Source organism: Patiria miniata, unplaced genomic scaffold (assembly GCF_015706575.1).
Source record: "Patiria miniata isolate m_02_andy unplaced genomic scaffold, ASM1570657v1 HiC_scaffold_29, whole genome shotgun sequence".
NCBI lineage: Eukaryota > Metazoa > Echinodermata > Asteroidea > Valvatida > Asterinidae > Patiria > Patiria miniata.
Window position 1 is genome coordinate 10,277,229 of NW_024037068.1, and position 18,058 is coordinate 10,295,286.

Consider the following 18,058-nt stretch of genomic DNA (forward strand, 5'->3'; position numbering starts at 1 on the left):
CCAAACTCACTGGTTTGACTGGAATCCTGCTGCTGCACAAGTTTAACATGTTTTTCGATGGGGTTATGATCGAGTATAAGCTTTATGTGGCCTCTCTTGGCTCCCATATATTTTCAATTTAGTTGGGCACCATATGAAGTCATCAGCCGACATTTGAAGTAAAAAAATGGGGAAAAAAAGCCGTGTCGCCGCACCACTTTTAGGGCAAGCTCCATACCAGAAACCGAAGATTTTTTGTTTTTTGGCCTAACACAAAGCTGGATAGCTCAATTGGTAGGGTACAAATACACTGTTTGGGAGATAAATATTGAAACTTCGTTGTTGAACAAAAAATTAATCAACTTTAGTCCAGTGTTTTTAACTGGAAATGTTTTGGGTGGTTAAAAGAAATGGGGCGGTGAACAGTTTTTGGATCTTCTCCTTTTGAAAATGTCAGGAAGTTCTGCAAATCATGAGTCCTAGAATTCTTGAGGAAACTGGTAGGGTTGGAACAATGTAGCAGAGTTTGGCACATTTCCTTTATCTGGGAATGTACCAACTCTCTTTAAAATGCAAACTTCTCCTAGGATCTACCCTTGGGACTTTTTTTTTTTTTAAATATTCTGGCATTATATTGGAATTTGAAAGTTTTCAGTAAAATTTCTCAAATGGTTCTATGCACTCTTCACACAGGCTCCCTTGTGTCAGACTTTCTGGAAGGTAGCATGGATGGCCAGACCTACCTCCAGGGCATAGCAAAGGAATGCGATTCGTACAACGGCTTCAATCTCATCACTGTGGAACTTGGGTAAGGAAGCCAGGCTAAGCTAAAGAAAAATCAGAGACTTAGACGTCCTTGCGCTTGCAATGCATTGTGAAATAAGGTGTAGGTGACGTTTGTTTACAAAATTGCATTTCTTGGTCGCGTGATGGTGGTTTATTCTACAATGTATGCGTATCACATATGCACGGGTTCAACATGCTTATGTTATACTGTACAGTTTGAAAAAAAACCCAAAAGACAGATGTTCAGATGGATGTTGTTCCTGTTTCTAACCTAAAGGCAGTGATGTCACATGTAATATGGACAAGGGGCTGTGTGTGCAAGTACCTCTCGATTGTGAATCTGACATAGAGTGCCAATATTGAAGGGCTCTTGCGCGTTGGGCCATTGGAACTGTGTGTCCACACGAAGGTGCATTCGTCTCATGTGAAGACTTCATAAGTTTGGGCACATTCAGTGCAATATTGGTTATGTGCACTCTGCACATGTGGCCACAGAATACCAACTGCTCTTCATGTATGAAGTTTGTAAGGATTGTGTACTTTTTTAGGGGGTGAACATTTTGAAACTGTTTCTATTTTTTAATTTGGGAATAATTTGTGCTGTACGAGCGACCAATTTCTCATGGAATGAGCACAGAACTACAGTGTTTAGTTTCTGGCTTTGCTATATATTTGCAATCGCAGTGTCCTGCCACTGACAGAGAGTTGCGTTATGAAGATGTTCTCTGCTTTACATTGTGTTTACTTTGACTTTTGTTTTCAGGAATAATGGAAGCGTAGACGCTAACTACTACACAAACTATGCCCTGGAGACGACAGACCCTATCAAACTGACCTCAGGTTGGTGCTGATTCTTAGACTTATATGTTTGTTAATAAAATGACTTAAACATATGGACTTTGTGGAGTAACTGTATTCGTGCAAGCCACTAAAGTACACATAATGTGCACTGCACTGATTTGAGCAAGTGAAAGGCGCGGCACCGTGCTAGCCAGTTTTAATCTGAATGTTCACAAACGTGTAGTAAAAACGCTAAGCATGACAGGAAGGCACCTTGGGTTGGTGCAAGGAGAATGTGGCACTTGTGGCTTACAGGGTTAGCACAGAATTTTCTGCTAGTGCTGTTAGCACTGTATCGTGATTGTGAGCACAGAAATCAGTGGTTAGCAGAGCCATGAAATTGGGCCCAGTTGCAACTTCCAAGTGATATTAATAAGTACTTAAGAGCTTTTTTTCCAGTTGTTTTAGTAGAGTACATGGGAGATCTTCTATATGGGCGAGATCCTCCACACAACAATGTACTACATTTTGCCTCTGGAAATCCCCTCCCCCCCCCCCTGTTCCCTTGTGGTCACAGCAACACAGCGGCAACTGTAAAATGCCATGGTCGTAGACTAACAGTACCCATTTCAGACTTGACCATAGTTTGCAGAATTTGTCAAACGCCAACTTTCTGAACTGTCTGCAACATTTTTGATCAAACATATCATCCAAGTTTTATTTATTATTTTTTAAAAATCAAGAAACAAAAATGTCCTGAAAAGTAACCCTAACCACCTTCGGGTATTTTTCTGGCAGTATGTGGGATCAGACAAAATTCATGGACAGTCAAGTTCAAAACCTGCTGAATCCAACAGAATCCAGCACCTAAAACCATGTGGTATTTTAGTTCCCGCCCAATCTGATAAAATATTACCGCTGTTGGACATTGATGGATTTAGCATGGTTATGTAATAATAATAATAATAATAACAGGTTCTCATATAGTGCTTTTAACTAAGATCAAAGCGCTTGACATTTTTATTACCCCTGATCATTGGGCCAATGAAACATTCCAAATACCATCTCAGCTCCCTGGGGAGTATACAACTCGATGCAGCCATTTCAGGGCAAGACAGCTAAATCAACCATAATAACCATCTCTGCCCTCACAGGTAACCATTTACTCCTGGGTGGGGAGAAGCAATAAGTGACAAAGTGCCTTGCCCAAGGGCATCCGCACCACAACCCCAGGCTGGACTCGAAACCCACAACCTGCAGAACTTACCCGCAGACCACGAATTCAATGCTCCAGACCACGAGGCCACAGCATTAACTGGTTTTAAAACTCCATCCCTTTGTTTTCCAGGTATACATACATTCTCAAACCACACAATCAACACGTCATGGCCAAGGACAGATCACATACGAACAGAACTCGAGAAAATCGTCCAAAATGCACACAGCCTTACCAAAGAAGAACTAACAGGGGAGTTATTGGCAATGATGGCACGCGATGTACCGTAAGTATACAATGTATATCTCTCTATGTTGACCCTAAAAAAGTTGACGTCTTTAAATTTCTCAATAAGTATCCAACATTAGCATTTCATGTTGATGGAGTGTATTGTTTGTACTCTTGTGTATAATCACTGATAATTTGATGAAAATCCATTCATGCAAACCAGAAATTCAACAGATTATAAATGGCAAAGTCTCTTTCATCCATTCCAGTGTGATTTACCAGCCAAGGCAAAGCGTTGATTTAAGCAAAGCTAATCTGATTACGTACTTAGACGCTATAACAGAGCAGTGAAATTCATGCACCCCAAAAAACATGGCCTTTTGCACGTTGAGTTTCTCAGGAAATATGCTCAGTATGATTGAAATGTTAAATTATAACGGAAGAAGAAATTCTAACTTCATGTCAGTAAAAAAATCGCCATCATCGATGCCGAAATGTCAATACTGGTTACTGGTAAAGCTGACCTTCAAGTCTGGAAGAAATCAATGTATTTATATCAATTTCTAGGGATTTCTCCAAGTTGTTATTTCTGGAGTAGTTGAACACTTAAGTGATCTAAGTATATTCTGAACTTCAGCTTTAATAATCTGTTGTTGCAAACGCCAGTGTTACACCTTGAACTACATGTATCTCCAAGGAAAATTTTGATGAGGATCGCCTGCCAACGTGAACATGTCTGTGTTCATGTACCGTAATTTTCGGAATATAAGCCGCGGCTTATACGTTGATTTTGCCCATGAAAATGTTTACTGCGGCTTATACACAGGGCGGCTTATACGCCGAGCCTTGAAGAATAAAAATGAAATTCACATGTGTATTTAATGTACTGGCATAAGAAGAGATATGTTGCTGAAATGAATTATAAATTAAGAAAGTCATTTACAAACCGAAACCACGTCTCACGTAAAGGTACCGAGCGGTAAAAAAGTACGGTGATGAAAGCTGTCTACGACACTTGCCACCAGCCGTACGTGATACTGGTACAGTGCAGCAGCGATATGCAGGCATGCTTTCCCAACAGCGGACCACACCATTTGTGGTAACAAAGGGGTGTTCTTTCTTGGGAACAATAATTACCAATATTTTCGCTGTTTAAAAAAAGAAAGAAAAAAGACCACTACAATTTTTATGGCGTTTGAAACATTTTTTTATTACATAATCAGTTGTTCAACGTCACAATATATTTTGTTTTCTTGAAATGTATTCAAGAAACGATGTAAAACTCAAAAGAGGGACTAAATCACCCCTTACAAAATTAATGGAATCGTCTATTAAAATGTCCGCTTCGTTTTGACTATTTCCAAAGAAAGTTACGATCGAAACTTGAATTTTTCTCGCAACCGTAATCGCAACAATTTGATAAGTTTTGAGGTAAAAACGGACCTGTTTATTCTTAGGACAAAACAAATCAGCATCTGTTGCCACAAAGCAAGATTTGTAGCGCTCCAGTCAGACAACACACGGTGGGTTTCATACTCTCTCACGTGCTGTGGGAAAATGTTGTCATTCACCGGCGTGCGTGGCGCAGGCTGCCGGGCTATGACGGGGCAGCCGGCAGCAGTTCCCGGTGTTTATTTCTCATCAATTCCCATATTTGTTTGTAAAAGTATCAATTGTAAATGATTTGATATAACTTTTGTGGTCCTTTTAATAGCTTCTGTAGTGTGAATGGAACTGGTTCAGAGCATTTTGACTAGAATTTGGAGGCCTTACAAAATTGAAACCGCAGCGGTCGGTGCGGCTTATACGCCGGTGCGGCTTATACGCCGACTTCAAATCTTAATTTGCAGATTTTTGCGTGCTGCGGCTTATACGCCGCGCGGCTTATATTCCGAAAATTACGGTAGTTTCATTCAAAATAAAGTGTTACGTAACCTTTAGAAGAATAGAATTAGCTGTTGCAAACTGCTTACCAACCAAAAGGACCCTATGGTATAAATGCAAAAAAATAGTTAGTGGCCTGACGTTTCGACCCTAGCAGAGTCTTTCTTGAAGGCTAAAATTCTAACCTTTGAAATCACTATTCGCAACCACACAGCTGTTACACAGTTAATGAAAAGACCCATTGCAGAGTGACGGTTGAGCGATTTCCAATGCAGTGTGTAATTCCCATTGGAATGGTTGAAAAACACATATCCTTTTATAATCTGTCACAGCTCTGGTTTGCATGAATGGGTTTCCATGACATTTTCACTGATTATACACAAGAGTATAATTAATGTCCTCCATCAAAATGAAATACTCATGTTAGGTACTTTTTGAGAAATTCAACGATATCTGCTTGCACAACTTTTTTTTTGGTCACCCTGTACGTCATCATTTATTATTAGTTTAGTGCATTTTTGCATATTCTGTACTAAAATTATGTAGATGAAAGTTCTGTGACATCATCTTTTGTGTTTCATTCATTCGTGTATGTAGCGAACAATGTGCTGCCACTAAATTAGGCTTAACAGTTCAGATGCAATTAGTATGACGTTGAAAGTAGGCATGCAAGTTTTTGTCAGATCAGCTGATTTTTTGTTACTTCACGCTTATGCCTCTCACTGCTGGGCCCGGGTTCCATTCCCGGCTCGGGTCACATGTGAGTAGAGTTGTTCATTGATTCTCTCCTGTGCCACGAGGTTTTTTTGTCCAGGCTCTCCGGTTTTCCTCCCTCCACAAAAATCAACACTTTCGATATCTGGCTTTGATCCCTGGTCAGACATGGGTTGTATGGCTGCTGCCTTTAAGCTTTACATGCCTTCGGCTCGACCATGTTGTAGCCGCGTCCTTTGGACAAGTAGCATCCCCCTCCTGTTGAAAATTGACAAACACAGTGTAAAGTCTTATAAAACTTAGAATTTTGTTGTTGTTGTTATTTCCCAGTTGCATGCCTGCATGAAATTTTTATGCAGTATTATAGATTTGTAATTGAGCTTTCAAATCTAGAGACTACGTATATTTATATATAACAGCAGCCACCTCTCCCAGATCTCAATGCACCATGTGCCCATGGTCTCCGTGCGCCGACAAAAGAGGGCGCCCTTTTACCTAGCAACAACGTCCCGTGGGCGGGACATTTCACTGGTCGACGCGCACCGTTCCTTGTGTCTGACGCACGTACACCAGGGGATTTGTACTATGTACACGTGCGCAGTGGCCGCGCTTCGCGGCAAATGAATTGCAGTCAGGCAAGATGGCGTCGGTTGGTCACCCCCAACTGTACTTGCTTTGCTGGTTAGGGGGTACTTGTGAACGGAGCGGATAGGAGCATTGTAGATGGACCAGGAATGTTCCATGTTTTTTGGTTGCTTCCTAAAATACAAATCAGTGATGTGCAGTTACCGGTAATACAGGAACCGGGTACCCTATTGAAGTAAAACACGGGTATCCGTAAAAGGAACCCAACCCCAAAATTCAAATCCTGGAAGTTGTCTGAAGGGCTTAATAGCGTTACGGTTTAAACTGCAACTGTCACGAGTGTCATCTGTTGTGCCTTAAAATGCACACAGCCTGGTTTTCATTAAGAAAATTCCCCACAAACGGCATTCAAAATCTTCCTTTTTCATTGTCTTAGAAGTTGCTAAGTAATTTGTAAAGTTGGTTATGGGTACCCGATCCCATAATCTGGAACCGGTTCCTGACATCAACGGTTGGGTACTCGGGTTCCCGGTTCCGATGCACAGCCCTAATACAAATACATATTTTTGGCTTGTCAGGCTTGTGTCCAGTGCAGACATTTCCACAGAAGACATGGACATCGCTAAGCTCAAAGAAATGCTGAAGGAATTGGTGTTCATCAAGTCAAACACATATGGAACAAGGTATGTACCCCTATTTAAAGATATAGTCCATCATTTGTAATTTGTGCATTTTGTTCGTTTGGAGCAACAAAAGTGTTCAAAATCTAATGAAGGATACTGAACAACTAACCTGATGAAGTTTCAGCTCAGCTTCAGCTGTATGTTCCGAGAAAAACAGCATTCTAGGATCTCAATTTCATATCAAAAGTTGCTGAATCATGTTTTGAATTGTTTGAATTGCTGCTATATGCGATGTCGCGCACTGATCTGATGAATTATAGCAACCGCGTGCGCCTGTGCGTTGTGCCAATGCTTGCGCACGCTGCGCCGAATAACAAAACAAACTACTTATTTAAATTTTCCTACGGTGTGTCTTAAGACGCACCGTTGGAAAGGCCTTCTTTCGTTGATAACTTCAAAATGATAGCTTGCCAGAAAGATTAATTTCACAGGGAGTTTAGTCCACTTACTATGTTTCATCCAAGTATGTTTTTCAACAATAATACGCCAGTGACTTTTTCGGATGGCTGCAAATGATGGACTATAGCTTTAAAACAGACATTATTTATGCATTGCATTTGAAGTTTGTTTGAGAGGGAAGGGGGCTGGATTACAGTGGGGTGTACCCAATTTCTGTTACACATGTTAACTACGGTTGCTGATAGGATTAACAAATTTTCAGTGGGGGGGGGGGGGGGGGGGGGGCGACTGGTGGGGTGTGACAAATTGTTCAGAGTTTTTTATTCTTTCTTTCTTTCTTTTTTTACATTTTTTTCTCAGGACCACAACTGTTATCCTTATTGATGCGACAGGAAATGTCTCATTCACTGAGAGGACACTGAAAGAACCAATCGATCCAGCCCACCCGGATTGGGAACAGCAGAATCACACATTCTCCCTGCTTTAAACCCTTCCCGGCCCTTTAAAATCCAGCGGGAGGTCCAGCAGGATACTCGCGTGATTGAGGGAGGTAGAGCCCAACCACTTTTACTATGCATAGGTATTTTAACACACGTTGGCTCAGGGTAGCTTATATAAAGTTAACAACAAACACGTTTTCTTGTGAACAATTTATTTCATATAGATCTACCGCTCCTTTTGACACACAGTCCGTGGTGATGGTGTATTTGGACAGCTAATCTTGCTGGGTCGCTGAATCAGGCAAATTTGGCCCAAAGTTTAAGATATTCATTTTAAATCAGCCAATTCCCCTAAGATGCAACCATACTGGCAGTTTCCATTTTTAACTGTAATGTACTTTTATGCAATTATTTTTTTTGGGGGGGGGGGCATTTGAAAATTTTTGAAATGCCTTGCTATATTATTACATTGTCTTTATATCACATTCAATTTTCTAGTGGATGTTGTCAACACATTTTTTTATGTAATTATTGATAATAGTTTTATAACCTCTATCGTAATCAAGTACAGCCCTAAAGTGATCAAATGTGATAAATTGTGCAATTTAATATGAACGTGGTTTCAGCAGTATGAACAGATTTAGTAGCGTGTTAAAACTTTTAAAATATTAATTGGTTCGGTGAATACTTGAGTTATTTTTATAACCCTTTGAGTACTATGTTTGCATATTTGCCTCAACAGTACACATGCACTTTTGAATTATTTTTAGCAGCTGCAGTAGTTACTGACTAAAATTTGCCAATGAATTTGGAAAGTGCAAATCTTGTAGCAAAAGACAACCAATTTGAAAGTTTTTGGATATGTTTTGTTTGGTATTTTTATTGTACAAATTTAATGGAGAAAACATTTTCAATGAGCAAAAGGTTGTATTCATAATTTGTATAGAAAATCCATAAACTTAAAGAGTGTGTGCTGAAAAGTGACATTGCAACAGCATTCTCGTTTCTCAGGAAATGGTGTGGAAATTGTAAATTGCTAAAAACAAAAGTTGTTTTTTGAAAACTCATTAAAAACTGAAAAAAAAATATAGCTGTTATTCTACGAAAGTGTCTGAGCTGGAAACTTGTATTACGCCCTCTCGTGACTGATTCTAGAAAATTCCTTTGTGATTCTCGTTCACATGTTCATAAAAAAAATATTTCTTTACCCTGCGAGGTTCCATCGTTTTATTTTAGTTGTAATCCACCACAGTACTGAACTTCTTCGCTCAATTTAAAAGCAAGCAGCTATACTTTACAAGCCTTGTATTTGGAGCTGGACAATACAAATCCTATGGGAGTTGGCCTGGGTCTGATCTTTGCCTCAGAAATTCTGGGTCAAAAGTTCAACCAGGGTTAATCTCTACTCAAAGTGTCTAAATAGATGGATAGAGCTCCTCTTCGCTCAAATTAAGCAAGCAGCTATACTTCACTAGCCTTGTGTTTGGAGCTGGACAATACAAATCCTATGGGAGTTGGCCTGGGTCTGATCTTTGCCTCAGTAATTTTGGTCAAAAGTTCAAGCAGGGTTAAAGGGGCATTGACGATGCTTTTTAGCTACCGGTATGTCTCAATAGGGAACTTGTGGAGTATGAAATCTTTTCATGAAAAAATGATGGGGTGTTTAGAAATACAATGTCAGTACTGTTATACACTAAAGCGTTAAATCAAACTAAAAATCCCAGGGTAAACTGGTAGTACATAGATATTAAAGAAACACGGCTTCCATTACATGGCCAAATCCAATTACACGTCTTAAACATGGCTTCAAGACGGGCTCTTACAGTTATACTACCCACCAGCCCTTCATCAGTCACACCCAACATTCCACGGCTGTGCGGCGCACACACATATTATTGTCTTCATCATTGTAATCTGTGAACAATCATTAATTAAAGCTGCATTAATCATATCAATCAAACTTGCCACCAGTTTCCTGACCTGTCCTTTCAGTTACATGTTGTGTTTATTTCAGCTCACATGAATGAATATTTCCACAGAAATATGTTTAATTTTAAAATTCATAAGTGTCTGGTACATGTGGATCATGGAGCTGTTCTTTTGTACGAACACTTTCTCTTATATTCTGTGACCTAACATACAAAATGAGTCCGACGTTGCCATGGCAACTCATCAGTTACAGGCCCTTGTGGCTCATTATATAAATTCAGGGTCCAAAGTGTGACAATTTTCCAGTCCCTATAGTCACCTCCGAACTTTGTACTTTGCCATTCAAGTGTCATTGTGAATGGCTTCAAACTACGGTGTATTAGTTGGATAGGTTGTTTGTTTCGCATAATCACACTCGGCAGAAAACTAATTAACCCTAACAGTTTAACTAAGTAGAGGACCATGTCCAGTGGCGTATCCAGAGAGGGGGGGGGGGGGTTCACCTTGACCCCCTGGGTATTTTTTGTGACAAATGTTTTTTTTTCCAGCAATTATTTCAATAAATGGTTAGAGAGTTCTGACATCAATCCCAAAAAGAAAACCTGTTCACAATTCCTTTACAATACGCCGTGAAAATGGGCATATAATTTGCAGTATGCATAATAACTATCAGTTTTGAAGAGCGCCCCCATTTGAAAAATAGGTACCAGCTCCCTTCACCCCCACCCACCCCTCCGACATCAAAAGCTGGATACGCTACTGACCATGCCCATGAAAATTCGTCACTCAAAAAAGCAAGGAACTTTTAAATTAATACAGGTTGTGGGATAATTGTACATTTAATCTCTAAAAACTAATAAAAACAACTAAATGCGTAATGTCCCCCAGCGAGCGCAGCTTGTACTAGGTTTATAATAATTGGCAGGACTTTAAACCGTGAGTACCTGTCATGGGCGTCGCCAGGATTTTTTCTAGAGGGGGGCAAAATTTTTTTGGGCCAAAAAATGCTTGTATTTCTCAACACATTCTCGATTTATCAGTTTTAGAGGGGGGCAGGGACATTTTGCCCCCCCCCCAACTCATTAAATTTACACCGCTTTGTCTTCGCGCCTCTTTTTCTTTTCTTTTTTTTTCTTTTCTTTTTCTTCCTTTTTTTTTTTTTTTTTTTTTTTGCTTTTCCAGGGGGGGGCAAGTGCCCCCCTTGCCCCCCCCTCGCGACGCCAATGGTACCTGTCCTACATTGTATTACAGTAGTTTTATTGTCTGACAATTCCATATAACCATAAATCAGTGCTCGGGCGATAACAGGAGTAACAGGCATGGCGGTTTAAATGTGGTACATGGAGTCTAGGGTTCAATTCGTATAAACTTGTAATACAGGGTGAGTCAAAAAACACAAAACCCAAATGTCGGGACTATTGTTTTAGTGAAGTTCTGCATGTAGCACTTTCAAAATTTAGGAGATGAAAGCCCAATTCATAAGCTTTTGTTTAGTACAAGAATCATTTAAATCACTTGTGTACTTTTCAAGTTATGAAATTTTAAACACAACCACTGTTTTAAAGTTCTGTCCACGGATCACACAAAAGGTGTGCTTTCTTTCCGCAAAACGAAAACTTACCCTTTTGTGATCCGTGGACAGAACTGAACTTTAAAACGGTACTTGTGTTTAAAAGTCTGTAGCTTGAAAAGTACATGAGTGATTTGAATGATTCTTGTACTAAAAGAAAGCTTATGAATTGAGCTTTCATATCCTAGATTTTGAAAGTGCTACATTTAGAACTTCACTTAAATCATGGTCCCGACATTTGGGTTTCATTTTTTTTACTCACCCTGTACTTATGCCGGGTTTGACAGTGATAAATTAGGCCACACAGGTGCCAGACAATCATAAAATATCTGCAGGCAGTACATTCCCCCCCCCCCAAAAAAAATACCAATTATAATGACCAGTGCTGTTTTTTCATACTTCTTAAACTTGTCCTATAACTTAATTGTGATTCCTATTCTCCAGCTCGCAGCCAAGTTTGACAATGTTGGGCCAGACATTATTAAACAATATTGTCAAATCTTCATGCACTACATATTTTTTCAAATAAATTTAAAAAAAAATAATACAAGTATGAAAAATGCCATTCTTTCACACAAGACATTTTTAATTTTTAATTTTTTAACCTCAGAAACTTGTGACATGGATTATTTGGTGCCAAAAAACCCCACATTTTTTTTAATATGAGCCCAGTTTGCTATTGACAGATCATGCCAGACATGGGCCAGACAGTAAATATCTTCAAGCACTACAAACTATTTAAACAAATTCCAGTGAATAAACATGGCTGCTCTTTCACACAAGGCATACTTAGTAAACTTCAACTGTGAACTGTGTTAAAGTGACAGTATTCATCAGTGTTGTAGTACTCGGTACTCGTACTCGAGTACTACTCAAGTACCTTTTTGGAGTACTCGTACTCGTACTCAGATGTCAAAGTACTCGTACTCGAAATGACGGTACTCGTACTCGGGCAGCAAAGTAATCGTACTCGACATGTTGAAATTGTACTCGATCATCAAAGTACTCGTACTCGAATAGCAGTACTCGGGGGGAAAATGGTGTAGCTTGACTTTATATACCACGGCCTTATTTTATCTATACTTTCAGTTTGAAATGGTTGATAGGCTTGTGGAGAAATCGAAGTTTCCTGATTTTCCTCTGTGCACGTCCGGACAAGCTCATTTAACAGCTAGCTAGTGGGTCTGTATATAGATCCGTCTGACTGGGCCTGGGCCAATTACGCACAATGAACCATTCTCCGTATGGTCGTATTCGGAAATACAAGACAGTACTCGTACCCGCACTCGGAAGTACAGTACTCGTACTCGTACTCGGAAGTACAAGTACTCATACTCAGAGGCTGTTCTTGTACTCAGAGGTACAAGTACTTGTACTCGTACTCGTACTCGGCAACCTAAGTACTTGGCAGTACTCGGTACTCGGAAAAAAGTACCCGACTACTACACTGGTACTACTTGTTAAAATGACAGTTTTTTGCCTGCCAGTTGTACAGCATTAACTAGGCTCTGTATCAAAAATTGGCATTTTTTTCCATATGGCTACAGATACTCGATGTATATTGCCAATTTTAAAAGCAAAAGCTGCTGGCTGCCACAAAAAAGTGGCGTATTATTGTTGAAAAACATACTTGGTTGAAAGATAGTAAGGGGACTAAACTCCCTGTGAAATTATTCTTTCTGGCAAGCTGTCATTTTGAAGTAATCAACGAAAGAAGGCCTTTCCAACGGTGCGTCTTAAGATGTACCGTAGGAAAATTTAAATTAGTAGTTCGTTTTGTTATTCGGCGCAGCGCGCGCAAGCATTGGCACGACGCACAGGCGCGTGCGGTTGCTATAATTCGTCGGATCAGTGCGCGACATCGCGTATAGCTGCAATTCAAAACAATTCAAAATATGATTCAGCAACTTTGGATTTAAAATTGAGATCCTAGAATGCTGTTTTTCTCGGAATATACAGCTGAAGCTGAGCTGAAACTTCATCAGGTTAGTTGCTGGTACCCTTCATTAGATTTTGAACACTTTTGTTGCTTCAAACGAACAAAATGCACAAATTACAAATGATGGACTATATCTTTAAAGAAAAGACTAGGAACTTTGTAATTAAATTATAATTCATACAAGATGTAGAATGAGGAATAAAATTATGTATTCCAACACGGAGATAAAATTTGTCATGTTTATTCAGGAGAGGTTTGGAGTAGGTATTGTATATTTACGTCTCTGACCTTTGCCCAGCAACCTGTCCCTTCACTCAGATGATCGTGTAGACCTTCACTATATACCGGTACGACCGTGCACCGGTTTTTTTTGTTTTCTTCTCTTAAACTGTGGGACTGTGCTCGTTGGTATGTATGGCATCCTGAGAAAACTTTCAAAATTGATAAATATTCGCACAACAATTTATTTCATTGTGTACCTCCATTCTTGTTGTTACATATATTATTTTTTAACTCTCATTATAATTTTTTACCGGTCTTGTAATTTTTTTTATTGTAATGCATACAGTTTTTACTTCTGTTTATTTTTTAAACGTTTCCAATGTAAACCTGCCCACAATTCAGTGAAATAAACCATTTAATAATAATAATAATAACAATAAGTTAGTAGCTTTCCAAAGAGACATTGCTTTGAAAGCAATGGCCTTGTGACAAATGAATAAGTTTCAATTTTTAAATTACGAGTATCGTGATTGTAATGATTGCATAGTTAATACAATAAAAATAATATTTTTTACAAGATGAAATGGAGGACAAATGTTAAGAATTATTACTTGTAAAGCTGGTTTGAAAAAAATGGCTTAATGACGCCCTCGGGCAATTTGCCCAACTACAACTACAGTACCGGTACTTCACAAGTATTTCACATTTTTTTTCTACTATTAGTTCTAAAAACCTGACTTTTCACTGTTGTAACTCGAGCATGACAGATAAACCTATGTACACATTTTTTTCTCTCTTTTTTTATTGTCCTTCTTATTTTTACTTTGGTACATGTATGTATCCTGGTGTTGAAACGCATGCATGCATTGTCAAAAAAAAAAAAAATGGTAAACACAATATTGTTTGCATACACATTACATACACATTACCTACACTGTAGTCTGTGTGTAGTGTATATATTTCACAGCTGTAATCCTTTTAGGATTATTCCATAGTACAACTGGAGCAGACGGTGAATTGCGCAGAACGACTGCTATGGCAATTACAGAGATACAACTAGATACACCGGCATCTAAGGACAAACCTGTCATTCATGTTTAGTTGATATTTGATAAGCCTGCTGGTAACATCTGAAAAGTTACGAGGCTTTTATTCCCTCCAATATATTGTCTATATTTGTCCTTTTCAAATTTTAAATGCTACTTTTCGTGTTGTCGATGAAGAGACAACATATTTGAGGCAGTTGTAAAAAGGATAGGTGTGGATACTTGGAGAAAGGAATGCTTAAAAAATGTGGTCCTCTTCTTGTTTTGGTGTGTGCTTACACACCAAGCACACCCCTTTGGGTACAGGCCTGATATTAAAAATCTAACTTTTTTTTAAATCCACATAAGCATACCCTCATTTATGAGGGAAACAAGTATTATATTTGATATTATTACCAGAGGTGTTTATTCTTAAAAAAATAAATGATAAAGAAAGGATTCTCTTTTGCAGTCTGTTGGCACATCTGAAAATATTTTCCTGAGTTGTGTGCCACACCTTGCACAATTTGAAATGACATATTTTATGCCTAATTATTGCTGTAGGCCTACCCCCTCACCGGCAAAGAAAGTACTGTTGGGGTGACCGATCGACGCCATCTTGCCCGACTGCATTAATTTGCTGAGTTGAAGCGCGGCCACTGCGTTGTACATAGTACAAATCCCCTGGTGTACGTGCGTCACACACAAGGAATTGGTGCGCATCAACCAGCGAAATGTACGTGTCCCGCCCGCCCATGGGACGTCGTTGCTAGGTAAAAGGGCGCCCTCTTTGTTGGTGCACTTCCCCCCCCCCAGATTTACCCATGTGCCCTTTTGCTGACATAAATGTGCCCCCTCGAGCATAAATGTGCCCCCTGGAAGTGAAAACAAAAGTGGCCCTAAATTTCGGATAATTTGTTTTCAGTAACCATTTCGCCAAATGGTATAGAAAGTTCTGATATGAACGAGGAATATGAAAACCAAGCCCCAAAACCCTTACAATGCGCCCCGAAAATGGCCGGTTTTGAAGAGCGCCCCCCTATTTTGAAAGATGTTACCCTCCTCCCCCCCATTTGATTTTAGGGAGGCCAAGTGTCCGGTGAAAAAAACGTGTCGACATTTCAGCACGGATGTGCAAGTACCCCTTTTTGGTGATGCCCCCCCCCCCCAGTTTGAAAACCGTTCCGCCGCCACTGCAGTATGTCCCAAAAGAAGTGTCTGTCTGACTATTTTTGGAATAACTACAAAACCATGAGGTCAATTTTGAAAATGTTTGATTGTGCAGATACTCCTTATCTTTGGCCTAAACCTGATGATGAGTTTCATTTAGTTTCAGCCACGCATCACTACACAATTGTAGCATGTTGTGAAAAAGGCTGCAGTTGGCATTGGAATCATTTGCCTGGCTATCAGTCATCCCGGCAAGACCTCAGTTTAATGCTCAAGGGCAAATGATTCCAATCCCAAACCACATCAGCCTTTTTTTCGCAACATGCAGGAATTTACACAGCTTACATAACAGCACTGAAATTGATTAAGGCAAGGAACTTGGCCACATGTCCAAAAATTTTGTTGTGATCAATTGACCATTGTGCAGTGATCTTGCAAGACTGAAATTAAATGAAACCCATAGAGATTTAGGCCCAGGATAAGAAGTATCTGCACAACCAAACATTTTCAAAATTGTCTTCATGGTTGTGTAGTTATTTCAAAAACAGTTAGACATACACTTTTTGGGGGACGTAGAAAGTCCTAAATCTGCAGCTGACCCGTGTAGACATAGGTGTAAGTGTGGACGTTATGCCTTGCCAACCTGTGTTCATAAAATTCTTTTTCTTTCAAATCATCTTGGTCTCCCATGCAGGTAGGGCGTGGCGATGATCGGGCTCGCCTTGTATCGAGTCCTGACCCTCGGACTCGGCGCTTTTGAAAACCTCCTCTTCAGCGGAGTCTTCTTTGGCTGGGCTTCGCTTGTCTACGTCGTCAAGCAAGAGGGCTACTTCAGCCACCTGTGCCCGCCTACAAACACGTCGACCAATTCCACCGAGAATGTAGGGATCACAATTCCTCCTGCCGGATTACTGATTAGCCCAAGCGACCCGACGCAGGCAAGTGCTACCCTGGCATCGGTGGGTCCCGGCGGCGGGTTTCCGACCTGCCCGGAGCAAGATGCAGAACTCCAGCTTATGTTCACCATTGCGACATTCTGCTATGAGTTCCTCCTGTTTCCCATGGGCATTGTGCTTGATAAATTTGGCACCCTCACCATGCGGCTGTTGTCCAGGTACGATACTTAATATTCGGCAAATGCGGGACTCTTTTGGATTCCCTGAAACACCCCCCTCTCCCTTTTGGATCCGATGCCTCATAAATCCGACGCCTCATAATTCTGAAATTTCGGCGTCGGAGCTATATGAGGCGTTGGACTTATGATACGGCCCTTTGGATTAATGTTGTGAATTTAAGTCCCCACTACGGTCATGTGCAAACAGTTTTTTCTCACATTTTGGCACATCCCCAAAATTCCATCAAAAATTCGCTTTTTATTATCATAATATTTTTTACTGTTTGATTGTCACGGGTGTTCTCTTGATAGCATTTCCTTTTTTGTGTCGCCTAAACAAAGATTTAGTAGACTCTAACCAGTCCTGAAATCTGTATGTCCATATAGACCCGTATGTCCGTAGCCCGGTATGTTCAGTTTTTGAGAGAAAAAAAATGTATAACTTCTACGTGCTTTTGTGGATTTTGATAAAACTTGGATGCAGTGACCCTTGGGTGGGAAGACACTATTCTTCATCGGATTACTGAGGTCAAAGGTCATGTAGGGGTCATTAGAGGTCATTGTTCAAATATACTTCACATGTTTCTTTGTCTACAGAATTTGATGGATTTTAATGTAGCTTGGATGGAGTGATCCTTTGGTGGGGGTTCATCACAACTCTTCCAAACTTGGAGGTCAAAAGTCATCTAGGGGTCATTTGCAAAAAAAAATTACTTTTTTTTTAGAACATAAAACATGTAGGGATTGACTGCGGAAAAAGGTGTCACACGCGATCTGCGGATCAGTTGTTTAACACAAAACCCCCAAATTCCATCGCAATATTTTCCCTCTATTTATTAATTTTTTTCAGTTTTCATTTTTTTTCAGAGATCCTCTTCTGATAACACTTTATTAGAATTCCATCCACAAAGGGCAAACCCCCAAATTCTTTTATATTTTTATTCTGCAATTTTTTCCTCAGTGATTTTGCCGTTACAGGTCATCCTTTGCTACAAAATTCCATCCAAATTCTTTCCATAATTGTTTCTCTTTTCCCCAGTTGTTTGATCATCGCAGGTCTACTCTTGATAGCCTTCAGCTCCAGGGAAACAGCTTTTCTCCTATTTCCCGCTACTTGTTTTCTGGCAATCGGAGGAGTAGAACTCATGTTTACTAACATGCAGGTACGTAAAAACAACAAAATTCTGTCTTTCTTGAACCGGGTCCAATTTCATGGCACTGCTAAAACTTGTTCTGCCTTTGCTCTTCAACATATTTTTTTTTCAATTTGTAGAGTAAATTTCAGTGGAAAAGCTAATTTTTTCAATGCTCTGAAATATGTTTTGGTATTTTTTTTTGGGGGGGGGGCAGGGTTGCTTTTGGTCCATAACGCAAAAAAAAACTAAGCCTGAATTA

At 39.8% G+C, this 18,058-nt stretch overlaps 1 protein-coding gene across 3 annotated transcripts in view; it reads left to right on the forward strand.

The window, feature by feature from the left end:
• Positions 1 to 18,058, forward strand: part of LOC119735960 (transport and Golgi organization protein 2 homolog) — a 30,024-nt gene that overhangs the window by 8,683 nt on the left and 3,283 nt on the right. For 2 of the 3 annotated variants that reach the window (XM_038209937.1, XM_038209938.1), the window contains 5 exons: positions 673 to 787; positions 1,529 to 1,605; positions 2,894 to 3,047; positions 6,751 to 6,855; positions 7,615 to 9,136. In XM_038209937.1, the coding sequence (XP_038065865.1) occupies positions 673 to 787; positions 1,529 to 1,605; positions 2,894 to 3,047; positions 6,751 to 6,855; positions 7,615 to 7,741 (578 nt within the window). In that variant the 3' untranslated portion in view covers positions 7,742 to 9,136. Of the gene's footprint in view, positions 1 to 672; positions 788 to 1,528; positions 1,606 to 2,893; positions 3,048 to 6,750; positions 6,856 to 7,614; positions 9,137 to 16,243; positions 16,664 to 17,702; positions 17,827 to 18,058 lie in introns of those variants that run through there. The other variant, XM_038209936.1, reaches the window with a different exon arrangement.